The sequence below is a fragment of the Budorcas taxicolor genome, chromosome 2 (genome assembly GCF_023091745.1).
Source record: "Budorcas taxicolor isolate Tak-1 chromosome 2, Takin1.1, whole genome shotgun sequence".
NCBI lineage: Eukaryota > Metazoa > Chordata > Mammalia > Artiodactyla > Bovidae > Budorcas > Budorcas taxicolor.
In genome coordinates this window covers 135427585-135449075 of record NC_068911.1, presented here as the reverse complement: position 1 = coordinate 135449075, position 21491 = coordinate 135427585, and the positions used below count along the sequence as shown (strand labels likewise).

Genomic DNA, 21491 nt, shown 5'->3' with positions numbered 1-21491 from the left:
ATAGATTTTAAACATATTAAAATCATGCTACTGGTTAAATATTTTCAAGTAAAACCTTTCAGGATATGTCACATGATCTAAAATATGAAATCCCTGAAAAACTTCCAGGAAAAATATTTCAATATGTGTATTCACACATGTGTGTAATTTAAAAAAGTGTTTCCCAAAAAACTACAAACTTTTATTTCTTTTTATAAAATATATTTAAAACAAACATATATGCTATATATAAGCTATCCCTGAAATAATTGTGTCCCGCTAGTTCTAATACACCCTCTTCTTTTTCCCTATTAGCTTTTGCAGTAAAATACTCAGCCAAATGTAAACACAGCTATGTATGCCTGGGTGCAATGTCTGGGCTTGTAAAAGCAAGGGCTTCCTGAATGCAGAACAGACAGGGAACTGCTGTCTGCCTCATTGGAGCCTGGGATGTTTCTGTTTACAAATCCTGGAGCCAGGCAGGGGCCACTACTGGAGGCGTGCTGTCTGCTTCCTTGCTACACTTAGCCTTTGTCTGGGTCTGTGTCAAAGAAAGAACAACATTGTTGCATGTGCAGTAAGCAACAAAGGAAATCTTAAACATAACACAAACTGGTTATGTTGGCTCCTTAATCTTTTACAACTTCAGTGCGGAAAGGCAAATTAGGGTTTAAGTTTAACAAAAAATTTAAACATGTGCTTCTCATAAAAGCAGAGAAAAACATTTAAAATAAAAACAATTAATGTGATCAGAGTTAAATGAATTCCTTAGCAAAATAATTCAGATTGCTAAATACTCTTCCAGGAATGATGATATATCGTGCAGCTCAGTGTTTTGAACAAATATTTTTACAAGGAATAAACAATATTGACTTGTTTTAATTATTATGTTTGGAATGGCAAACTATACCATAATCATAATCAGATTAATGTTTATGTTTAATGTCCCAAAAACAAACTGAGTGGAGGCAGATTTCTTATTTTTTCCAAGATGGTATTTAATATTGAATATTTAAAATCATTTTAAATTTAATATGCCTTGTTAATCACTGTACACAGAACTAGCCTGTAAGAAACAAATACAACAAATCACAACAGTAAACAAAACATTTCATATTCTGTTAAGTTTAGGCATTCTATGACTAAATTATAAAAGGAACAACAGGAAACTAAAGACAGAAAGCGAAACAAACTGCATTAACCCTCTTCCCTACAAAAACTTTTTAAAAGAAAACAAAGGAAAGGTATTCAAAATCTATCAAACTTAACTTGTATGTAAGTCTTTATAATAATTTTAATATCTTTAAAATAGTTTCTTTGTGATTGAAAAGACTGAATTGTAGGATTTTGCATCTCTTATTAAGGAATAAATTAAAATGAACAAAGTTAATTATATTTCACGGGAATAAAATCATTAAATAAGTCTAAAATCAACATTTAAATAAACAGGTTAAAATTCTCAGTAAATACAATTAAACAGGAGATATAGATTAATCTGTAGACTATGCTACCTTTAAAAAAATTTCATTAAAGTATAAAGAAACATCATTAGACATGTTCTCAAAATATTTTTGGTATAATTCTACCAGGATGTAATTGTCTCTATTTTTTTCAGATTTTATTTTTCAGCTTTACATGTAGATATGACAAAACAAAAGTATCATTATTGCACACAAAAGCTTTTGAAAATAATTATTTCTATTTCTTAGAAATCAATAACCTAACTGAGTTAGAAAAGATAATTTGAGCCTAAAACAGAAATCTAATCATTCCAATATTTATTATGTAAAACAAACCAAAAGCAAATTTAAATTCTCACAATACAGAATCAAACCAAAATGTCAAATCACTCAAGAGATCACTAGTCAATTTTTCTAACTGGCATATAAATGATACTTCGAAATCCAAAATTCATACTAAAGATCCTTCAGAAAATGACCATGAAATAACCTGACTATAAAAGTGGAAGTTGTATCTTCCAGTCATTTGCCAACCAGACAACAAAACATAAACTGACTGATGTTCTTTTCATTATGATCATTTAACTTGTGCCCAGGAAAGCAAAATAAGACATATTAAGAAAAGCTATCGTTTTTCCTATTAAATTTCTGTTTCCTAGTTTTTCCCATAATTGGCTTCCTTCTTTTAAAGCCATTTTTATTACAAAACATAATCCACATACACAAAATTGTTCATAATACAAATGCAGTGTTTGGTGAACTATTAGGAAGTAAATACTCATATAGTTACCACCTAGGCCAAGAAATAGAACATCTAGGTTCCCCCAAACCCTTGCCTACTCTTGGGTCATTACTCTGACCCTTCTTCCCAGAAAAAGCCATTATCCTAACTTTTGTGGTAATCATTTCCTTGCTTTCATAATAGTATTATATATTTTACCTGCTTAGTTTTGACCATTTCTCTATTCCATATAAATAAAATTTTTGAGCCTTGAATCTGTTATTCAATAGTACGTTTTCAAGATTTAACTGTGCTATATGTGCAGATGAAATTCATTCAGGGTTGCTCTTCTATATAACAGGTTATTTTTCCTTGCAACGAGCCTAGGAGTTACGACAATAATAATTACAAGATCATTGTAGCTAATCCCTATCAAGCATCATAGAAACATTACACAGACATACACATTTGATCTTTCACTTATATTTAGTACTTTTAAACTATCCAATTTTATTGACAAGAGAATATTAAACCAAGCAGACAAATGAAAAACTCATGGTTTCTACTGTTTTGGAAGCAGAGGTAGTAGCAGCAACCAAAAAGGCCAGAGTTAATAAAAGATGAACTGGGGCAGAACAGAGAAGAAACAAAAGCTTGGCGATTGAGATAAACGTGTCATCGCTCAGTTGTGTCCAACTCTTTGTGACCCCATGGACTGTAGCCTACGAGGCTCCTCCGTCCATGGGATTTTCCAGGCAACAGTACTGGAGTGGGTTTCCATTTCCTTCTCCAGGGGATCTTCCCAACCCAGGGATAGAACCCAGGTCTCCTGCATTGCAGGCAGACACTTTAACCTCTAAGCCACCAGGGATAGAACAGAGGTAAATATGTTCTTATTGGACAGTTTATATGAAACCATCCTTAATACATATCTAAAACCTTAATTTGCCTATTTCATAGTTTCCGAACTATTTCCTCATCCCTCAAAGCACCTACCGTGTTATCTGAAAATTCTTTAAAGGGGACCTTTGAAACAGCACAGCTGGTCTTCCATGAAAAGATCATCAGCTCATCCATCATTGATTATTCCCACTCGCACTGTTTATAGATATTTGCTCAGTTCCTACAAACCGCACTCCTCAGACAGTGAGAGAAGGATGGTAAAGTGACACAATACCTAGGGCAGTGATGAAGCCAAAGTGGAGTTTAGAAAAACTGTGGCTGGTACTGTACTATTCTCCAACACAGACACTTCTCTTTCTTAGGTCCTCCACTCTTCCTTTTTACAATTCATCTTTTTATCTTTCCTTCTCTTTTACGTTCCTTTCTTTCCCCTGAACATATTTTTGTCTACAAACTTGTCTTAAAGGCACTGACATGTCCTGCTTGGACTATAAAAATAGGTGATCCCTGAAGAATTGATGCTTTTGAACTGTGGTGCTGGAGAAGACTCTTGAGAGTCCCTTGAACTACAAGGAGATTAAACCAGTCCATCCTAAGGGAAATTAGTCCTGAATATTCAATGGAAGGACTGATACTGAAGATGACTTTGATGCTGGGAAAGACTGAGGGCAGGAGGAGAAGGGGACGACAGAGCATGAGATGGTTAAATGGCATCAACGACTCGACGGACATGAGTCTGAGCAAGCTCTGGGAGTTGGTGATGGACAGGGAAGCCTGGCGTGCTAAAGTCCATGGAGTCACAAAGAGTAGGACACGACTGAGCGACTGAACTGAACTGTCCCACTGAGAAGCACTAATGAAATGCTGGACAATGTAAGAAGTTGTAGTTTCAGCCCAACTCTACCTAGGTTTTCTAACAAAAGCAAAAGATATTTATCACATAATCTCTGTGAGATAAAGACAATTTATGTTTTTATAAGTATCTCAGTATTTTATCAAATTGGAAAGCAAGACATACTACTCTTTAAATGAGTGACTTGTTTAATAGGTCTTAATCCTGAGAGTCCCTTGGACTGCAAGAAAATCCAACCAGTCCATTCTAAAGGAGATCAGTCCTGGGTGTTCTTTGGAAGGAATGATGCTAAAGCTGAAATTCCAGTACTTTGGCCACCTCATGTGAAGAGCTGACTCATTGGAAAAGACTCTGATGCTGGGAGGGTTTGGGGGCAGGAGGAGAAGGGGACGACCGAGGATGAGATGGCTGGATGGCATCACGGACTCGACAGACATGAGTCTGAGTGAAGTCCGGGAGATGGTGATGGACAGGAAGGCCTAGCATGCTGCGATTCATGGGGTTGCAAAGAGTCGGACACGACTAAGCGACTGAACTGAACTGGACTGAATCCTTTGACAGATCTACTTCAAGAATCATCAATTAAAAATACCAACCTAATTTTTTAAAAGTATTGATCTGTACAGTAACTAATAGGCTCTTTTAAAGTACGAAGAAAATCACCTAACTATAGTATCTGTAGTAAAAGGTAGCAGAGTGAAAATAATTTTGATTTATACCACTTGCAGTTATATTTTGGATGTCCATTCTTAAAAGCAACAGATTTTATTTTAAAAGAAGTAAGGAATTGATTAGGAAAAAAAGAGCTGGTACTAAATATACAGGTGCTAAAGAAATCTTCCTTCTAAGTTTAGAAAGTAACTCTTCTTGGTTTTTAAAAGTCTCTCTTTGCTGTAACAGAAATATATTCACATTCTCCTATGGTCTCATGGTAGATAGAATGTACTTCCCTACCTGTTGATATTGAATTTGGCCATGTGACTTATGTGAACAACCGAAGGCTGGCAAATATATAAAACTAACAGATACCTAAAATATGCTAGGGCAATTCTATTTGAGCTCTGAGTAGAATGCTGCCCCTTTATCCTGAGCCCCAGACAGCAAAGGCCTGAACTGACCCTACAGCCTGGACCTGAGTACAGTCTGTATCAGACAAATCCAGCAGATCTTCAAGAATGGTGATCATAATAAATGCTTGTTGTTAAGGCCAGTGAACTCAGAGGTGGCTTACTGAAGAAGTTTTATTGTCAAGAGTTGACAAATAAATAAATATACTTTCTAGTGTAACATATTAAACAAACGTGTGCAAATATGCACAACTTTTGGTTTTCTAAAAATTAGACATTTAGGAATAGTTTAGAAGAAAATTTTTTTCTACTTTTACCTGTTTTTCTCACAATTATAGACATATTAACATTCAAACAAAAGAGGCTATATAAGAAATACCTATAACCCTGCTATTAACTACTGACTGAACTATTAAAACTGGAAAAACAAATGGTATTTGTTTACTTAAAAACACAGCACTTTGGTTGTTTGTGGAGTAAGACATGTAATACTCCCCGAAGATCAACATTTTATTTAACTTTTGTGAGCTTCAGATTTGCAAGATGAAAAGAGAACTGGAGACTGGTTGAATAACAATATTGAACTGAACTATACACTTAAGAATGGTTAAGATGGTCAATTTTAGGTTACGTGTAAGTTACCACAATTTTAAAAAACCACTCTACGAGGATAGTTCTCCCCTTTTTCGAAGTTAACTTTTTATTTTTAAAATATCCAGGATATATGCATAAAGACCAGAACTCAGTAACTTAATTTCTAGTAGTTATAAAAATGTTTTACAGATACTATTAACATTTATTTCAGTATATTTTTAGTCTATGATAAAGGAAATAATAAGCTCAATTTCCTTTTCCTTCACTTCTAAGCAGTGAGTGACCTCTGGTCAGCAGTTCTGGCAGCTAGGAATACCATGTGACTTGCTAGGCTGAAGGGCACTAAGATATGTCTGATTGATTTTTTTTAAAAAGGAAAAGAAGTGATCCTCTACTTAATAAAATGCACTGTGGCAGACAAAATCGTCCTCAAATTAGCATGGCAGAACTCAGAACAGATAGAAAAAGAGAAGTCCTTATAGTGAAATAATTGTAAACAATTCTTTTAAATATATGTATAAATTTCTATTGGGAAAAAAATACGTAAAAATCTCTCTTAAAATCACACATAAAAATCAGCAGGCAAAATTCTTTTCCATGGTAACAACAGCAACAAAAACCAAAAAACAAAGAACAATAACAAAAAAACAAAGACATCCAGAAAAAACCCTCCATAAATCTAAAACAGAAAGCCTATATTTTGAATTGAACATCAGGCTTTTAATCTCTGTGCCAGTATTAATAGAAACTGAAATTAAAGTGCCATTTTTTTATTGCCATTTGCAGCACAGAAGGAGTTAGTGATGATCATACTAAGTAAATTAAGTCAGAAAGACAAATATTGTATCACTTATATGTGGAATCTAAAAAATAATACAAATGAACTTATTTACAAGATAGAAACAGACTCACCGATATAGAAAACAAACTTATGGTTACCAAAGGGGAAAGGGGGTGATAAATTAGGAGTATGGGATTAACAGATACACACCACTATACATAAAACAGATAAATGACCAAGATTTACTGTATAGCATTGGGAAGTATATTCAATACCTTGTAATAAACTATAATGGAAAAGAATCTGAAAAAGAATATAAATATATGTCTATATATAAACATATAATCAAATCACTTTGTATGTACCTGAAACCAGAACAGAATTGTAAATCAACTATTAGTTCAATTAAAAAAAAAAAAAAGTGCCACTTTTCTCCATCATAAAACACTTCAAAATTGGGGTCAATAGGATACATATAACCATTTAAATATGGTTTTCTCATAACTTTAAACCAATAGATCTTGTTGGGTAAGCCATTTTCACCAAGCTTTTTCAGTCTTTCTATCGACTGATCTTTAATTAATTTAACAAATTACAGAACATCTTGAAATACAGAAGATAACTAGAAAAAAATAGGGATATGTAGTGGAAAAGACTGAGGTCTTGTGGATGTAGCCTAGGATTAAAAGGTAATTGAAGTAACTGGCAAGAATATGAAAAAAAATTTTAATTTAAAAAAATTAGTTAAGCCTTTATAGTAGTTAGTAAATAATTGAAAGAAAAAAAAAGGGAAAGCCAAAAAATGGTCCAGTGATAAACATATTAGGGTGACTACATCCATGCTACTATCCAACATTTTTTATCAAAAGGACAAGAAATAACAAGTGTTGGCGAAGTGCTGAGAAAAGAACATGCTGTAAGTGCTGTTAGTGGAAATGAAAATTGGTGCAGCTACTATGGAAAACAGTATGCAGTTTCCTCAAAAAATTAAAAACTAGAAGTAACATACGACACAGCCACTCCACTTCTGGATACTGATGTCTGGAGAAGATGAAAACATCAACTCAAAAAGATACATGCACCCCATGCTCACTGCAGCATTATTTTCAATAGCCAAGATACGGAAACAACTTAAGTATCTACTGATGAATATATGGATAAAAAAATGTGGTATATGTGTATACACACACACACATACAATATTCACCATAAAAAAGGAAGGAAATTTATTTGCAACAACATGGATGCATGCTTGAGGGCATTGTGCAAAGTAAAATGAATCGGACAGAGAAAGAAAAATACCGTATGATCTTTTATGTGGAATATTAAAACAAAAACAGAACCTGCCAGCCAATGTAGGTAGGCGTAAGAGACGCAGGTTCAGTCTCTGGGTCGGGAAGATACCTTGGGGGAGGAAAAGGCAACACACTCCAGTATTGTTGCCTGGAGAATCCCATGGACAGAAGAGCCTGGTGGGCTACATTCCACAGGGTCACAAGGAGTCAGACACAACTGAAGTGACTCACCATGCATGCACAGAGAATGTCAAGATTACTATAAAGATTATGTTGAACATATGAAACTAAATATAATGTTATATATGTCAATAATATCTCAATTTTTAAAAACCAACGTATTATTTTAAAGATAGCTGCTATACAAACCACAGCTGGTTTTGAGACAGGCTGGAACCTGGGACCTTTTGCTGCAGGGCCTGCAACTGGACCAGTGTCTCTTCAAAGAACAAAATACAAACCAAAAGGGCCTTAAAAATAACTGCATGCATTCACAGATGGGGCAAATTATGAACAATAAGATACAAAAAAGATGAAAAACCCAACTGCCACTTCTGAGGAGGCAGAAGCAAAAGCAGGGTACTGCAAGTAACCCCTGTACATAGCGCCACCAATGGGATGAATAAGCCACCCCATCACCCCCCTGGCCGGACTTGTGGACCCACCCCTAAAAGGCACCAGTTTCCATCCTTTGACCCTCAGCGAAGGAACAAGGGAACATTTTACTTATTTTCACTCCCTCCTGCTACAACAGAAGTCTCAATGAAGCCTTGCCTGAATTTTGTGTCTGGCCTCTTATTAATTTCTACTGATAAAAGATTCCTAGAACCCAGTTTCATCTTAGTTTTGGATGTACTGGAAAATTTTCATGTATCTATAACTCTACTTTTTATGATATGCTGGCATCTGAAACCACTAAATATTTATGGATTTAAGAATAATGAGTTCTTCCACATGAAAAGATGCCAAAGGTTCTCAGTAATCAAAGAGATACAACAAGAAAATGAAGCACAGTTAATGCAGGCCAACAGGTACAGAACACGTATGGAACTGGAAATCATAAAAGACAAGAAAATTTATTGTAGTTATTGAAATGAAGACATAAAAATTATTTCTTGATCAATATCCACATTGATATTCTGTGGATATCAATATCCACGGAAGACATTTATTTTTAAATATCAGTCTATTCTTTTTTAGAGTTAGGGTCAAGTTGGTAAACGTGAAATGGGATGGACTTTCAATAGGGTAGAGCTAGCAAAACTTCAGAATCAAAACTGTCTGACCAAGAACATATAACATGTATAAATAGAATCTTGTTACTATAACATTATAGTCGATTATATTCTTATCATGGGGCTTCCCTCATGGCTCAGTGGTCAAGAATCTGCCTACCAATGCACTTGGGTGTGATCCCTGGGTGGGGAAGATCCCCTGGAGAAGGAAATGGCAACCCACTTCAGTATTCTTGCCTGGAAAATCTCATGGGCAGAGGAGCCTGGAGGGCTACAGTTCATGGGGTCGCAAAGAGTCAGAAACGACTTAGCAACTAAACAACACCTACAGCATTGAAGAATTAATATTTTCTACAGGAATGCATTCCTCTATTTCTTTTGTGCCACTTCTTCTCCACTAGTATCTTTTTAACATTTTAATTTATTTATTTTTACTTGAAGGATAATTGCTTTACAACATTGTGTTGGTTTCTGCCATGCATCAACATGAATCAGCCATAGGTATACATATGCCCCCTCCCTTTTGAACCTCTCTCCCACCTCCCAACTCTCTAGGCTGTCACAGAGCCGGGTTTGAGCTCCCTGAGTCATACAACAAATTCATACTGGCAAACTATTTTACATATGGTAGTGTATTATATCTAATAATATTTTTAGTAAGTATAAAAAGGAACAACATATTTTGTTTTGATTCTTACTAAAATGTTTCATGAAGTATTAAGCAAAAAAAATTTTTAAGACATTCTTATTACCCATTTTCTGTCTACTCAATTGCTTTAATGCTGTCACAGAAGCAGCAAAAACTGAAAAAAATCAGTATAAATTCACAATAGCCAAAAACCTACCTGTGGCCCTATGCCAATGTCCGTGTCTCTGAATGTAGGCTTTCGTTTCTAGCTTAGTGTGAGATAAAGACATTTGCTGCCAGATGCTGAAATTAGAATTTCTAATCTTAACAAACAGCAGAGCATAAATTAGAATTTTTTAAACCTAGCATTAGATGCAGTTCAATCTTTTTTTTTTGCAGTTTAATCTTTATTATCAACCTGATCTAACCATCAACTTAATGAATAACATACACAGAAGAAAAGTATTCTACATTTTTATACTGACTTTCATTCAAGAACTTCAAATGCTAAACACAGTGAATAAAGTTTAATTCTTTTAAATGACAAATTTTTGCCTGCTTTTCTACTAACTTAATTATCTTGTTTACAGTTAGGGAGGTTAATTACACCAATTCCAGAAGTGTTATCAAGAAACTTCTCTAAATAACTGCAAATACTGCATTAATTATATACTTCTTTCAAACTCTTGGGATTTACAAAAGCAAAGGGTGAACTGAGGGTTTAAGAAAATAAAAGAATACTGTAGATACAAATTCATTTACTTAAAGACTGGCTTTCTTTTTAAACAGAGTAAGTACCACAAAGTCTCTCATGGTTGGAAAAAACTCAAAATAATATTGTTCACTTTCATAAAGTGCCAGACTTTGTAGGTGCTACATGGACATGTATTCGTGAAGTTTCTTTCTTTGTTTTGCCTGGTTATTAAACAACAAAATCTCAACTTGGTGACAGTTTAATTCTATTACCTCACAAACATTTGCTATTCTCTTCTTTTAACACAAAGAAAGCAAGCCTCAAGTTTCAGACAATTTGATAAGCAACAGTATTTAGCTAATTAACTAATTTACTTTCAACTTATTTACAATTAAATAAGTAATTTTTTAAATTTATTTTTTTATTGAAGGATAATTGCTTTACAGATGTTTTCCATCAGACCTCAACATGAATCAGCCATAGGTATGCACATATCCACTCCCTTTTGAACCTCCCTCCCATCTCCTACACCATCCCTCTAGGTTGATACAGAGCCCCTGTTTGAGTTTCCTGAGCCATACAGCAAATTCCCGAATTCCTGATGTCTATCTACTTTACACATGCTAATAAGTTTCCATGTTACTCTTTCCATACATCCCACCCTCTCCTCCCCTCTCCCCATGTCCATAAGTCTATTCTCTATGTCTGTTTCTCCACTGCTGTCTTGTAAATAAATTCCTCAGTACCATTTTTCTAGATTCCGTATATATGCGTTAGAATATGATATTTATCTTTCTCTTTCTGACTCACTTAATTCCGTATAATAGGTTCTAGGTTCATCCACCTCATGAGAACAGACTCAAATGCGTTCCCTTTTTTTTAATGTCGGTTTTTTTTTTAACTATTCTTTTTATTGAAGGATAATCGCTTTACAGAATTTTGTTGTTTTCTGTCTAAATGCATTCCCTTTTATGGCTAAGTAATATTCTATTGTGTATATGTACCAGAACTTCTTTATCCATTCATCTATCAATGGACATCTAGGTTGCTTCCATGTTCTGGTACCACTGTAAATAGTGCTGCAATAAACAATAGGATACATCTGTCTTTGTCAGTTTTGGTTTTCTCAGGGTTTATGCCTAGGAGTACGGTTCCTGGGTCATATTTTTAAAGTAATCTCCATACCATCTTCCATAGTGGCTATATCAATTTACATTCCCACCAACAGTGCAAGAGCATTCCCTTTTCTCCACACCCTCTCCAGCACTTACTGTTTGTAGACTTTTTGATGATGGCCATTCTGACTGCTGTGAGGTCATATAAATAAGTGATTTTTAAAGTTCTCCCTTCTTATAATACTTACAACACCTACTTGCCATACTGGCTTTCCATTTACAGTTGATGAGAAATTTCCCTTTAAAATACTTCAAGTATTTTTTAATGAGATGATACAAAGAAAAATAGATGTCCTTGAATTTGGGGAAAATGTCATAAGCATGCTCAAAAAAATCTTTTCATAAATGAATGAACAAACAAGTATTAATTTGTCCCCATTTGTGTGTAGAGAGTAACGGTTAAGGATAACTGAGTATAGACAGTAATGGTTATAACCAATAGAAAGTAGTGTTTAGTAACACATACTTTGGAGTCAAAACATCTGGCCTGAAATCTTGGCTCTACCACTTACTAGCTGTGTGACTTGGTAAATTACATATCTGTGCCTCAGTGTTGTCCATGTGAAATGAGAATGTAACAGTAACCATTTCATATATTTCTGTAAGGGTTAAATGTAAATGCTTAATGCATACAGAGCCCTTAATGAGTACTCAAAAAATGTTACTTAGGTAGTTCCAATTTCCCTATGTAATAAAGGTCTGGAGTCCCTTTAGTATGTTTACTGAAACTGCTCTATCAATTGTATAATCCTGATAGACTGAATTGAAATTTCATTAGTAGATGTATCCCATCTGAAAAAAACATTCTCTAAGAATCTAAAGTTTACCGCAAGTAATATTTTAAGAAGCAATACTCATTGAATAAATATCTAACACTAATGTCTTAAGGCGAAAAGGAAATAGAATTAAGAACAGCATATGCAGATGCGGGAAGGAAACAAACTACATCAAAAAGTTAACCTATCATACTGGGCACAAAACACGGACGGTTTCCTAAGAGAAAGGAAAGGGCCACAGAAAAGATCTTGAGGGAAGAAGAGTACCTAATCTTCCTGAAGTCCGTAACTGTGTCTAGAACCAGATTTACTTATAATAATGCATAAACAGGTACAGAACTACTGGATAGTGTTTTTTAAGATTCTCACACTTCTCATTTTTAAAGTACAAATAGTCAAAATCAGGTACCTAGCCCCTTAAAAGAGACAAACAACTGAAACAGACTTATTAGTAGAAGAGAAAAATCTTTGAAAAAAATGACTGAGGAGCAAAGACCTATATGAGTTATCAATCAATCCATAAATCTCCTAATCTCTAACCAGTTTTATTTTGGAGAATTATCCGATAATGTGACTCAGTCTGAACACATATGCTAAAGACTCTTGCCAATAACCTGAGATCAGGGGTTACAGCAAAATATCTGATATGCATTTCTAAATATCAGAAGCTATTTTTCTTTTCTTTTTCTATGGTAATAATAATTCTTAAAGGAGAAATACAAAATATAGAAAACTATACTTCAGATGCTGTGATTGGAGGAAAAATGCTTGAGACCAAAGAGCTAGCATCTTAACTAGCTAGAAATCATTGGTGATCTATAGTCCAAATAGAATCTTAATTTTTATGGCATATAATAATCCTCATATAACTTTTTCCAACATTAATAATTAACTGCTGGGTTTAATTATTTTAAAACAGACATTTCACTTATGCCTCAACAAAACCATCAGTGGACTTCCTATTCCACTAAATTTTTTAGGAACCAGTCACACTTAACTTACAGCTAATCTTCCTGTAACTTTTTGCCTATTATTATATTGGTAGACAATAAATGTCAAATGTTAATATTTTGGGCCCCAAACCAAAAAAACTTTAACCTTTAAATTAGAGGTTATGTTAAACTTACAAAAACTCTTTATATATAAAAGAAGGGGAGAAGGGAATGACAGAGGATGAGATGGTTGGATGGCATCACCGACTCAACAGATACGAGTTTGGGCAGACTCCGGGAGTTGGTGATGGACAGGGAAGACTGGCATGCTGCAGTCCATGGGGTCAAAAAGAGTTGGACACGACTGAGCAACTGAACTGACATTTTTTAAGGGAAACAAACTCCCTTTTTGTAACAGAACATTCTTAATTTATGACTTGCCTGATTTACCTTTGTGATTAGATTCAGGATGTGCATTCTTGGCTGAAATGCAGTACTGTATTAGCACATTGTGTCCTCAGGGTATCACGGATGTGCATCTGCCCTTCATTAATGACACTATTAATACATGGCTAAGGTACTGTCCAATTTTTTCACTTCATAATTACTAATTTTTCCCTTGCAATATATGTTGGAGAAATTCTAAATTCAAATACCCTCTTGTCTTTACTGACTGCCCTCTAGATTTGAGATCATTTGATGATTCTTGCCTGACCCAATACTTGGAATGATAGCTGCATAATGATAATTTTCTAACTTCTCGATTTACCACTTGGCATTCTACTATAAACAACTGCCCTATCTTCTCTCTATCAACAGAGAACCAATTCATTTTCCCTCCAATGGTTTATAACTTAATAGTGTAGTTTTTTGGCACTACAAGGATCTCAAACATACCTCATGGGAGGATCCTTCAAGCTGATTACTGTGACAAGTCTCCATTCTTTTAGGGGGTACTTCTTTCCTTACTTTCTAGTGTTACAAGATGTTGCAGGCTTATTTTGTACCTATGCTGCACCAATCCTAGACATAAGTCATTTCCAAGGAGCCCAAGTTTCATTGACTGGGGAGTCATCCATTCAGTTCAGTTCAGTCGCTCAGTCGTGTCTGACTCTTTGTGACCACATGGACTGCAACACACTAGACTTCCCTGTCCATCACTAACTCCCAGAGCTTACTCAAACTTGTGTCCATCGAGTCTGTGATGCCATCCAACCATCTCATCCTCTGTTGTCCCCTTCTCTTACCTTCAATCTTCCCAGAATCAAGGTCTTTCCCAACGAGTCAGTTCTTTGAATCAGGTGGCCAAAGTACTGGAGCTTCAGCTTCAGCATCAGTCCTTCCAATGAATATTCAGGACTGATTTTCTTTAGGATTGACTGGTTTGATCTCCTTGCTGAGAAATGTTTATGTGAAATACAAGTGGCTTCATTTGCTTTCAGTTTGGAATTCTGGGGAGTCATAGTAGAAACTAAAACTGTGTGTTATGTACACTCATAGTTACTGGAGTGCTTTTGTTTCTTATTCTTGTCAACAAACAAAGGTAAGAAATATATTTAGGTAGGTAGGTATGTATACACATAGAAATACACATACACACACAGCTTCATATAAATGCATGTAACACATATATGTGGATATTTTTAAAGGAATATGTCCCTAATGATATTTTGAACTACAATCTATTCACATAGGATTCTCTTTTATTTCCACATCTATAACTATGTTTCCTTATTTCCTTCAGTGAGAACAAGGGCCCTCAAGAATATCAACACCTATATTCATTTTCTTAATCCCATAAAACAAATATATCTACAATTTCAGAACTACTTTGTCCACACTACTGAAAATAAAATCTTCTCAAGAGATTAGTATTTATTTGCAACTACCCCCACTATCACTTACATCACATCTTGCATAAAAGAGTATATACAGTCAAATGCCGTTTTAGTAAAGTGGTTAGTTCTTTCATTTTCCCTTAAGTGTGATTACAATGTTTATGTGAAATACAACTGGGCTCATTTGCTTTGAGTTTGGAATTGCACCCCCTTCCCATCCTTAATGATTTAGTTATACTTTTACACACAGAGATTAGCAACATGATTCCAAAATTCAAAACTACATGCATAATATAAAGCTATGTTCAGAGGACTCTTTTTCCCTGTATCCTTTTTGCTCCATTCCCTCCAAGCCTTGTAAGTAACCAACTTCACTGTTTTCTGGTTTATCCTTTCTTCACTTCGTTATGTAATGATAAGCTTTCTGTTTTACATAAAAGATAGCATATTGTATAAGCTTATTACACACCTAACATTACCTCCAAATATAGCTGTAACGTCAGTACTCCATTACACGTATGTACCATAGTGGATTTCAATCAATCTTCTATTCTTAGGCTTTTATGTGGTTTCAATACTATGCAGTTACACACAATACTGCAACGGATACTTTATACGTATGCATTTAATACTGTTGGGGGTATGTCCTTCAAAGATCAATTTCCCACAAATGGGAGTGCTGGGTAAAAAGTAGGCATGCATGTTGTATTCTTAATATTGTCACTCCCTTCAAAATATAGTTAAAAAGTATTATATTTTGATTCATATCTTGGAAATCCTGGTATACGTTTTTTCAATTTCAGCCATTAGCTAGATGTACTCTCATAATGCTGGAACTCTCTCTCTCTCTTTTACTTTGGCCAAACTTGAATATTTTTATAATATTTTAAATTCTGAAAAAATTTGGAGAAAAATTCCTTTGGAGAAAGGAATTTTCAGGAAAAATTATGTTACTTTACTTACTGAGTGGTGTTGTGTCTGGAGGTGGAAAATTCTCAGTAAAGTTGACATTACACAAGTCTGTGCTACAGCAGCAGAACCGGTATGTTCCATTCTGAATTGAGGGTGGGGTGGTAGTTACTACACATTCTTCATAGTGACACTCCTGGGGATCACCAATGTGAGACCAACATCCTACAAGTAGAGTTTAATGTAAACAAGTTAGGAGTCTAGGATTAGAAAGAACTAAAAGGAAAACAACAAACAAATTGCAAACAATGTGATGGAGTACAAATAAGTTATACAACTCTCTTGCAAACCAAAAGGAAACCACATTTTTTTAAATAACAGAAAAAGGCAGAGCATAAAAAGGCATTTCGTGGGAGGAAAAAGCCATTAATAAAATCTTTCACTTCATAATTAATCGAAGAATTATTATTAAAACATCTATAAGAATACTTTTTCATCTATTAAATTGTTCTGGTTTTTAAAATAATGATATATAATGATAACAAGGATTCAGTAATACTCTCATACAGCGCTGGAGGGAATGTAAACATATGCAACATTTCTAGGAAGTTACATGGTAGTTTTTACGAAGAGCCTTTAAAATATTCATGTTTGATAATCTAAAAATTGTACTTCAAGAAGTCTATTCCATATATATGGCTAAGTCCTTCTGCTGTTCACCTGAAACTACTACAACATTGTTAATCAGCTATATACCAATACAAAATATTTTTGGTGTTTAAAAAAAAAAGAAGTCTGTTCTGGGGCTTCCCTGGTGGCTCAGTTGGTAAAGAATCTGACTGCCAATGCAGGAGACACAGGTTTGATCCCTGATCCGGGACGATCCTGCATGACACGAGCAACTAAGCACATGAGCCACAACTACTGAACCTGTGCTCTCCGAGTCCATACTCCACAACAGAAGCCACTGCGATGAGAAGCCCAATGCACTGCAACAGTGAGCGGGAGCCCCTGCTGACTGAAACGAGAGAAAAGCCCATGCACCGCAAAGGAAACTCAATGCAGTCATAAATAAAAATTTTTTTAAAAAGGTGTATTCGACATACAAAGAATTATGTTCAAAGATATTCACTGAAGCATTATATTACAATGAAAACGGGAAAATAATATAATGTCCAACAAAACAGTAATGTGTAAGTAAACTGAGATACATGTATACAATGAAATACCATATAGATGTTGAAGGTGTTCTCAAAGAATATTTAAAGACAGGAAAATATCCATGATATAATTTAAAATGGGAAAACTGTATATTAAATTTTTTATATAGTATTACCATAATTTGGAAAAAAAATTACACAAACATATAACATAGGAGTACAAATGTAGTTCCTGAAGGGAATAAACCAATGTAGTTTTAAAAAATTTTTATAGGTATGGAATTGTAGACATTTATTTCTCTTACAGTTTTCTGTATTTTCTAAACTTCATAGAAAGTTATTATATTATTAACACTGTAATAACATACTATTAAAATAAGCTAAAAATCAATTACCCTTTGTAAATTTGGAGCTTGTTTGTGAATACATACATGAATACATACTTTTAAATTTACTGTTCTCCTGCAGACGGTGTTATAATCTATCTCCATGCCCCTTTTAGATAATCTTCAATTGTATGAAACAGTTATTTCAGGTAAGAAAAGTATCACTTGCCTTGTTTTACCAGATTGATGTCCCCTTTTGATTTCTCCCAAAGGCCATAGCAGGTGCTACCTTTTGAGCATAATATTGTTCCGTTTTCATGAGAGATTCTACTTTCACCTATCCCAAGGTCTTGTTGATATGGATCTTTAAATGCACAGAGACGTTCTTGATTCTGAGAAGCTAAAACAAATGAAAAAATGACAAATTTGTTATATGATAATCTTTGCAAAAAATTATTACAAAAGCCTTTATAGTCTTTTTGAAAACAACTTTAAATTTCCCTACTAAATTCCTAACAAGGTGTGGGTAACTGAGAAATTTTGTACATACTTAGTAATATTTTCTATTAGTTTGTTAACTTCCAAACAAGAAGCAAACTTACTGAACACACATTTCTCAAAAGCCAATATCCTCTTATAAAGATTATTCTCATCACTCTATGGAATATTAACGTCTGAATTAACAAATATCAGAAAAATGTCCATGCTCTAAATTATTAAAAATTAAAAATAAAGAAATCAACAAACCTAGAAGGCTGAATAATTTTTGGAAATTCTACAGTATCCCCCCTCTACCATATTTTACACCAACCTGTAAAATGCTAAACCTAATATCATTAGCCATATTAAACTAAGGATGAGGACTGACTGCAAATGGATACATGATTTTTATCTGGACTATTCCAAAATTACATGTGGTAATGTTCGCACAGCTTTGTAAAATTTATCAGAAAAAAAATAACTCTTCACTTAAAATGAGTGAATTTCATGCTATTATATAAATTATACCTTAATAAACCTGTTTTTAAATATTAAGCCTATCAGTGGTCAAAAAGAAAATGATTTGCCATTATTAAAAATATCAATAAAATAGCCAGAAAAAGAGATGCTTAATAATCCCTTATACTAAAGGTTACCCGAATGTATTTTCAATGCCAGTCAAGTTTTCTCCATATACATAATCGATTTAACCAATCTCAGCACATTTGCCACATAATTTATCAGCTAACAAACATTTACCAACACTGCTGAGACTACCAAAGAAGTAAATGGTCATCAAAAGCAATGGCTGATCTTTATTTGGTTTCATAAAGCAGACATTCCTAATGGTTTGACTAGCTAGTAGCCAGGCTCTTCTGTCCATGGAATTTTCTAGGCAATTAATACTGGAGTAGGTTGCCATTTCCTACTCCAGGGGGATCTTCCTAACCCAGGAATCAAATCCGTGTCCCCTGCATTGACAGGTGAATTCTTTACCACTGCACCACCTGGGAAGCACATGTTAGCACTACAGATGATCTATTAAAATAATGTTTCTCATACTAAAGTAGGTCCAAACCCTAGAAAAGAAAGCAAAGACCAACAACTGTGGGCTCAAGTCCATTCAGAAACACAGACCTGCCATATTTACTACAACAGACCACATTCAAAGTACTGGGCTAAGTAACTAGGGGATTTATAAGTAGATAACATAGAGTTCCACCCCTCAAGCATCTTAAAGTTTACTTGGAGACAGAGAGTAATTACTTAAAAAAAAAGGTAATTTCCACAATTAAAAATTACTTCAGGCAGTCTTCTAGAAGATATCCACTAATACCAAATAAATGGCCAGAAAATACACTACATTTTTTCATAAAAACTAATCTTAGGACATTAGCCTGATTATAATTCTACCATATTTTATCATAAATAGTCACATATTCAAATTCCTTTAATGACAAACATTTATATTATCTTGCATATTTAATATGAGTATTTCCTTAGATATAAATACCCTAATTTGCAAACTTTCACAAATTATTATTAAGATCAAAATAAATCTCTACATATAAAGTACATACAGCAGAGAGACTGATACTTAAAAGATGCAAACTAAAAAGAAAAATCTGTAATATAGATCTTTAAAAAAAGCATGTCTATTTTAACTCCCTATCCCCATTTCTTGATTAAAGTTAAAGGCTCCTTAGCTACTATCACTTGCTGAAATTATATAACCCACTCTGATTCCCTTTTTGTCATTATTGTTAGAAATTTTGTCATTATTGTTAGAAAGGTCAGAATAAATTTATAAACTAAATGTATTGATTTTTTCACAACCAAGATAGTCTATTTTTTCTCCTTCTCTTTTGTTCTTATCCATTTTGTCTAGAACTTTGTATTGAATATTGAGTTAATGAATAGGGATCTAACCATACCTGGAAGTAGAAGAAAATGCCTTATTTAATTTAAAAATAAAAAGAAAACGAATATTATCATGAAATGACACAAAATAAAAATTTTTCCTCTTCTTGGATTTCTTTTAGAATAGAAAAGCAGCAAAAGGCATGAGCGTAATGGCATAAAATTTTAGTGCCATTATTAAATAATTCAATGAATGAAACCTAGAAGACTCCTTATGGAGAAAGACAATAAACAAATCCGATCTCCTCTCTGTTTCCCTCTCTCTTCACCCCAATATCAAAGCAATAAAGGTACAAATGTAGGTACAATGAATCATACCTTTATTGTCTCTCAGTTTTCACTGATTTTTTTCTTAAAATTACTTCAGCCTGGACTCCCCTGGTGGTTTAGTGATTAAGAATCCACCTGCCAATGCACAGGACACGAGTTTGATCCCTGGTCCAGGAAGATCCCACATGTCCCGGAGCAGATAAGCCCAGAAGCCTCAACTACTGCACCCATCTGATGCAACTACTGAAGCCCACAAGCTCTACAGCCCATGCTCCACAACAGAGAACCACCACAATGAGAAACTCCCAACGAAGAACAGGCCCTGCTCACTACAACTAAGGAAAGCCCGCACACAGCACTAATGACCCAGTACAGCCTAAATAAAAAAGTCTAATTAGTATAGGGAAAATATACTTTGCTATTTTAAGAATAACTCTTTCAAATTTTGATTCAGCAAATTACCATATAAAATAAAGATGTCTAGCAAACCACCTTTTGCTCAAATCAAAGAAAAGAAATCCGTTTCATAAAAGAGTGCTTATAGCTTTTTAAATGCTATTTGTTGGAATGTTTCAGCAGTATCTCTATAGAAAGTTTTGGATCCTTCATAAATCATGTAGGCAAAGAAGGCATGAAATAAAAAGTATTACGACAGAGTCTAGCCTAGCATTATACTGTCACATACAAAGACCTGATTATTTACATGTGGTTTTTTAAATTTATCAACAGCTTGGCAAATCTTGATCAGTTGAATATAGTCAATTAGCTCTCTTAAGAGACATCCTTAACCAAGTACTGTGATTAGACATGAGTCTTTTAAAAGTTGTTCTCCTCATTTTAAAGAGGTGATATTTGGTTGTAATAAGCACTAAAACAATTTTGATTAACATAACTATGTTAAAATGCAAATAGTCACATCCGAACTACTAACAGAGATATCTTCGTAAAAGATAAAGTGGACCATGCTTAAAATCTATTAGCTCCCTGAAGTTGCTAGAATGAAATTCAAGCACTTCATTTAGCATTGAAGCCCATTTATAATTAAGACCCAGTAGGAACATGACCAATTTTGTGGGCCCTAGGAACTTTTGTTCTCATGGATCTTTCCTCCATTAAAAAGTATACTTTATAATTGCATTGGGAGAAAAACATTAATACTAAATATCAGAACATTTTCTTCAACAATAAATTTCATTTTCTTCCTTCTGATTCTAAAACAAATTAAAACATTTTCATGGGCCTACAAAAATACTATGGGTCCTGGACTCTGTGCTTACTGTGCCTAATGGGTAAGTCAGCCCTAGGACTCAATCTTGCCATTCATGCCACTTCTCCATTCTTCACTTTCCACCACACAAATATGCTAAGGGCTTTGCAGGCCTTTACACATAATATACACAATATCCAGGATGCCATTTTTTATGCTCTGCTTTACCATTATGTGGTACTATATTTTATCAATTTAACATACATATCTTCTCCACCAAGCAGGAAG

The 21491-nt window shown here is 34.3% G+C and overlaps 1 protein-coding gene across 1 annotated transcript in view; it reads right to left on the bottom strand.

Moving 5' to 3' along the window:
- Positions 1-21491, bottom strand: part of BMPR2 (bone morphogenetic protein receptor type 2) — a 145723-nt gene that overhangs the window by 38547 nt on the left and 85685 nt on the right. The window contains exons 2-3 of the mRNA XM_052661522.1: positions 17556-17726; positions 15895-16065 (exon numbers count right to left, since the gene is read on the bottom strand). Of these exons, the coding sequence (XP_052517482.1) occupies positions 15895-16065; positions 17556-17726 (342 nt within the window). The remainder of the gene's footprint in view (positions 1-15894; positions 16066-17555; positions 17727-21491) is intronic.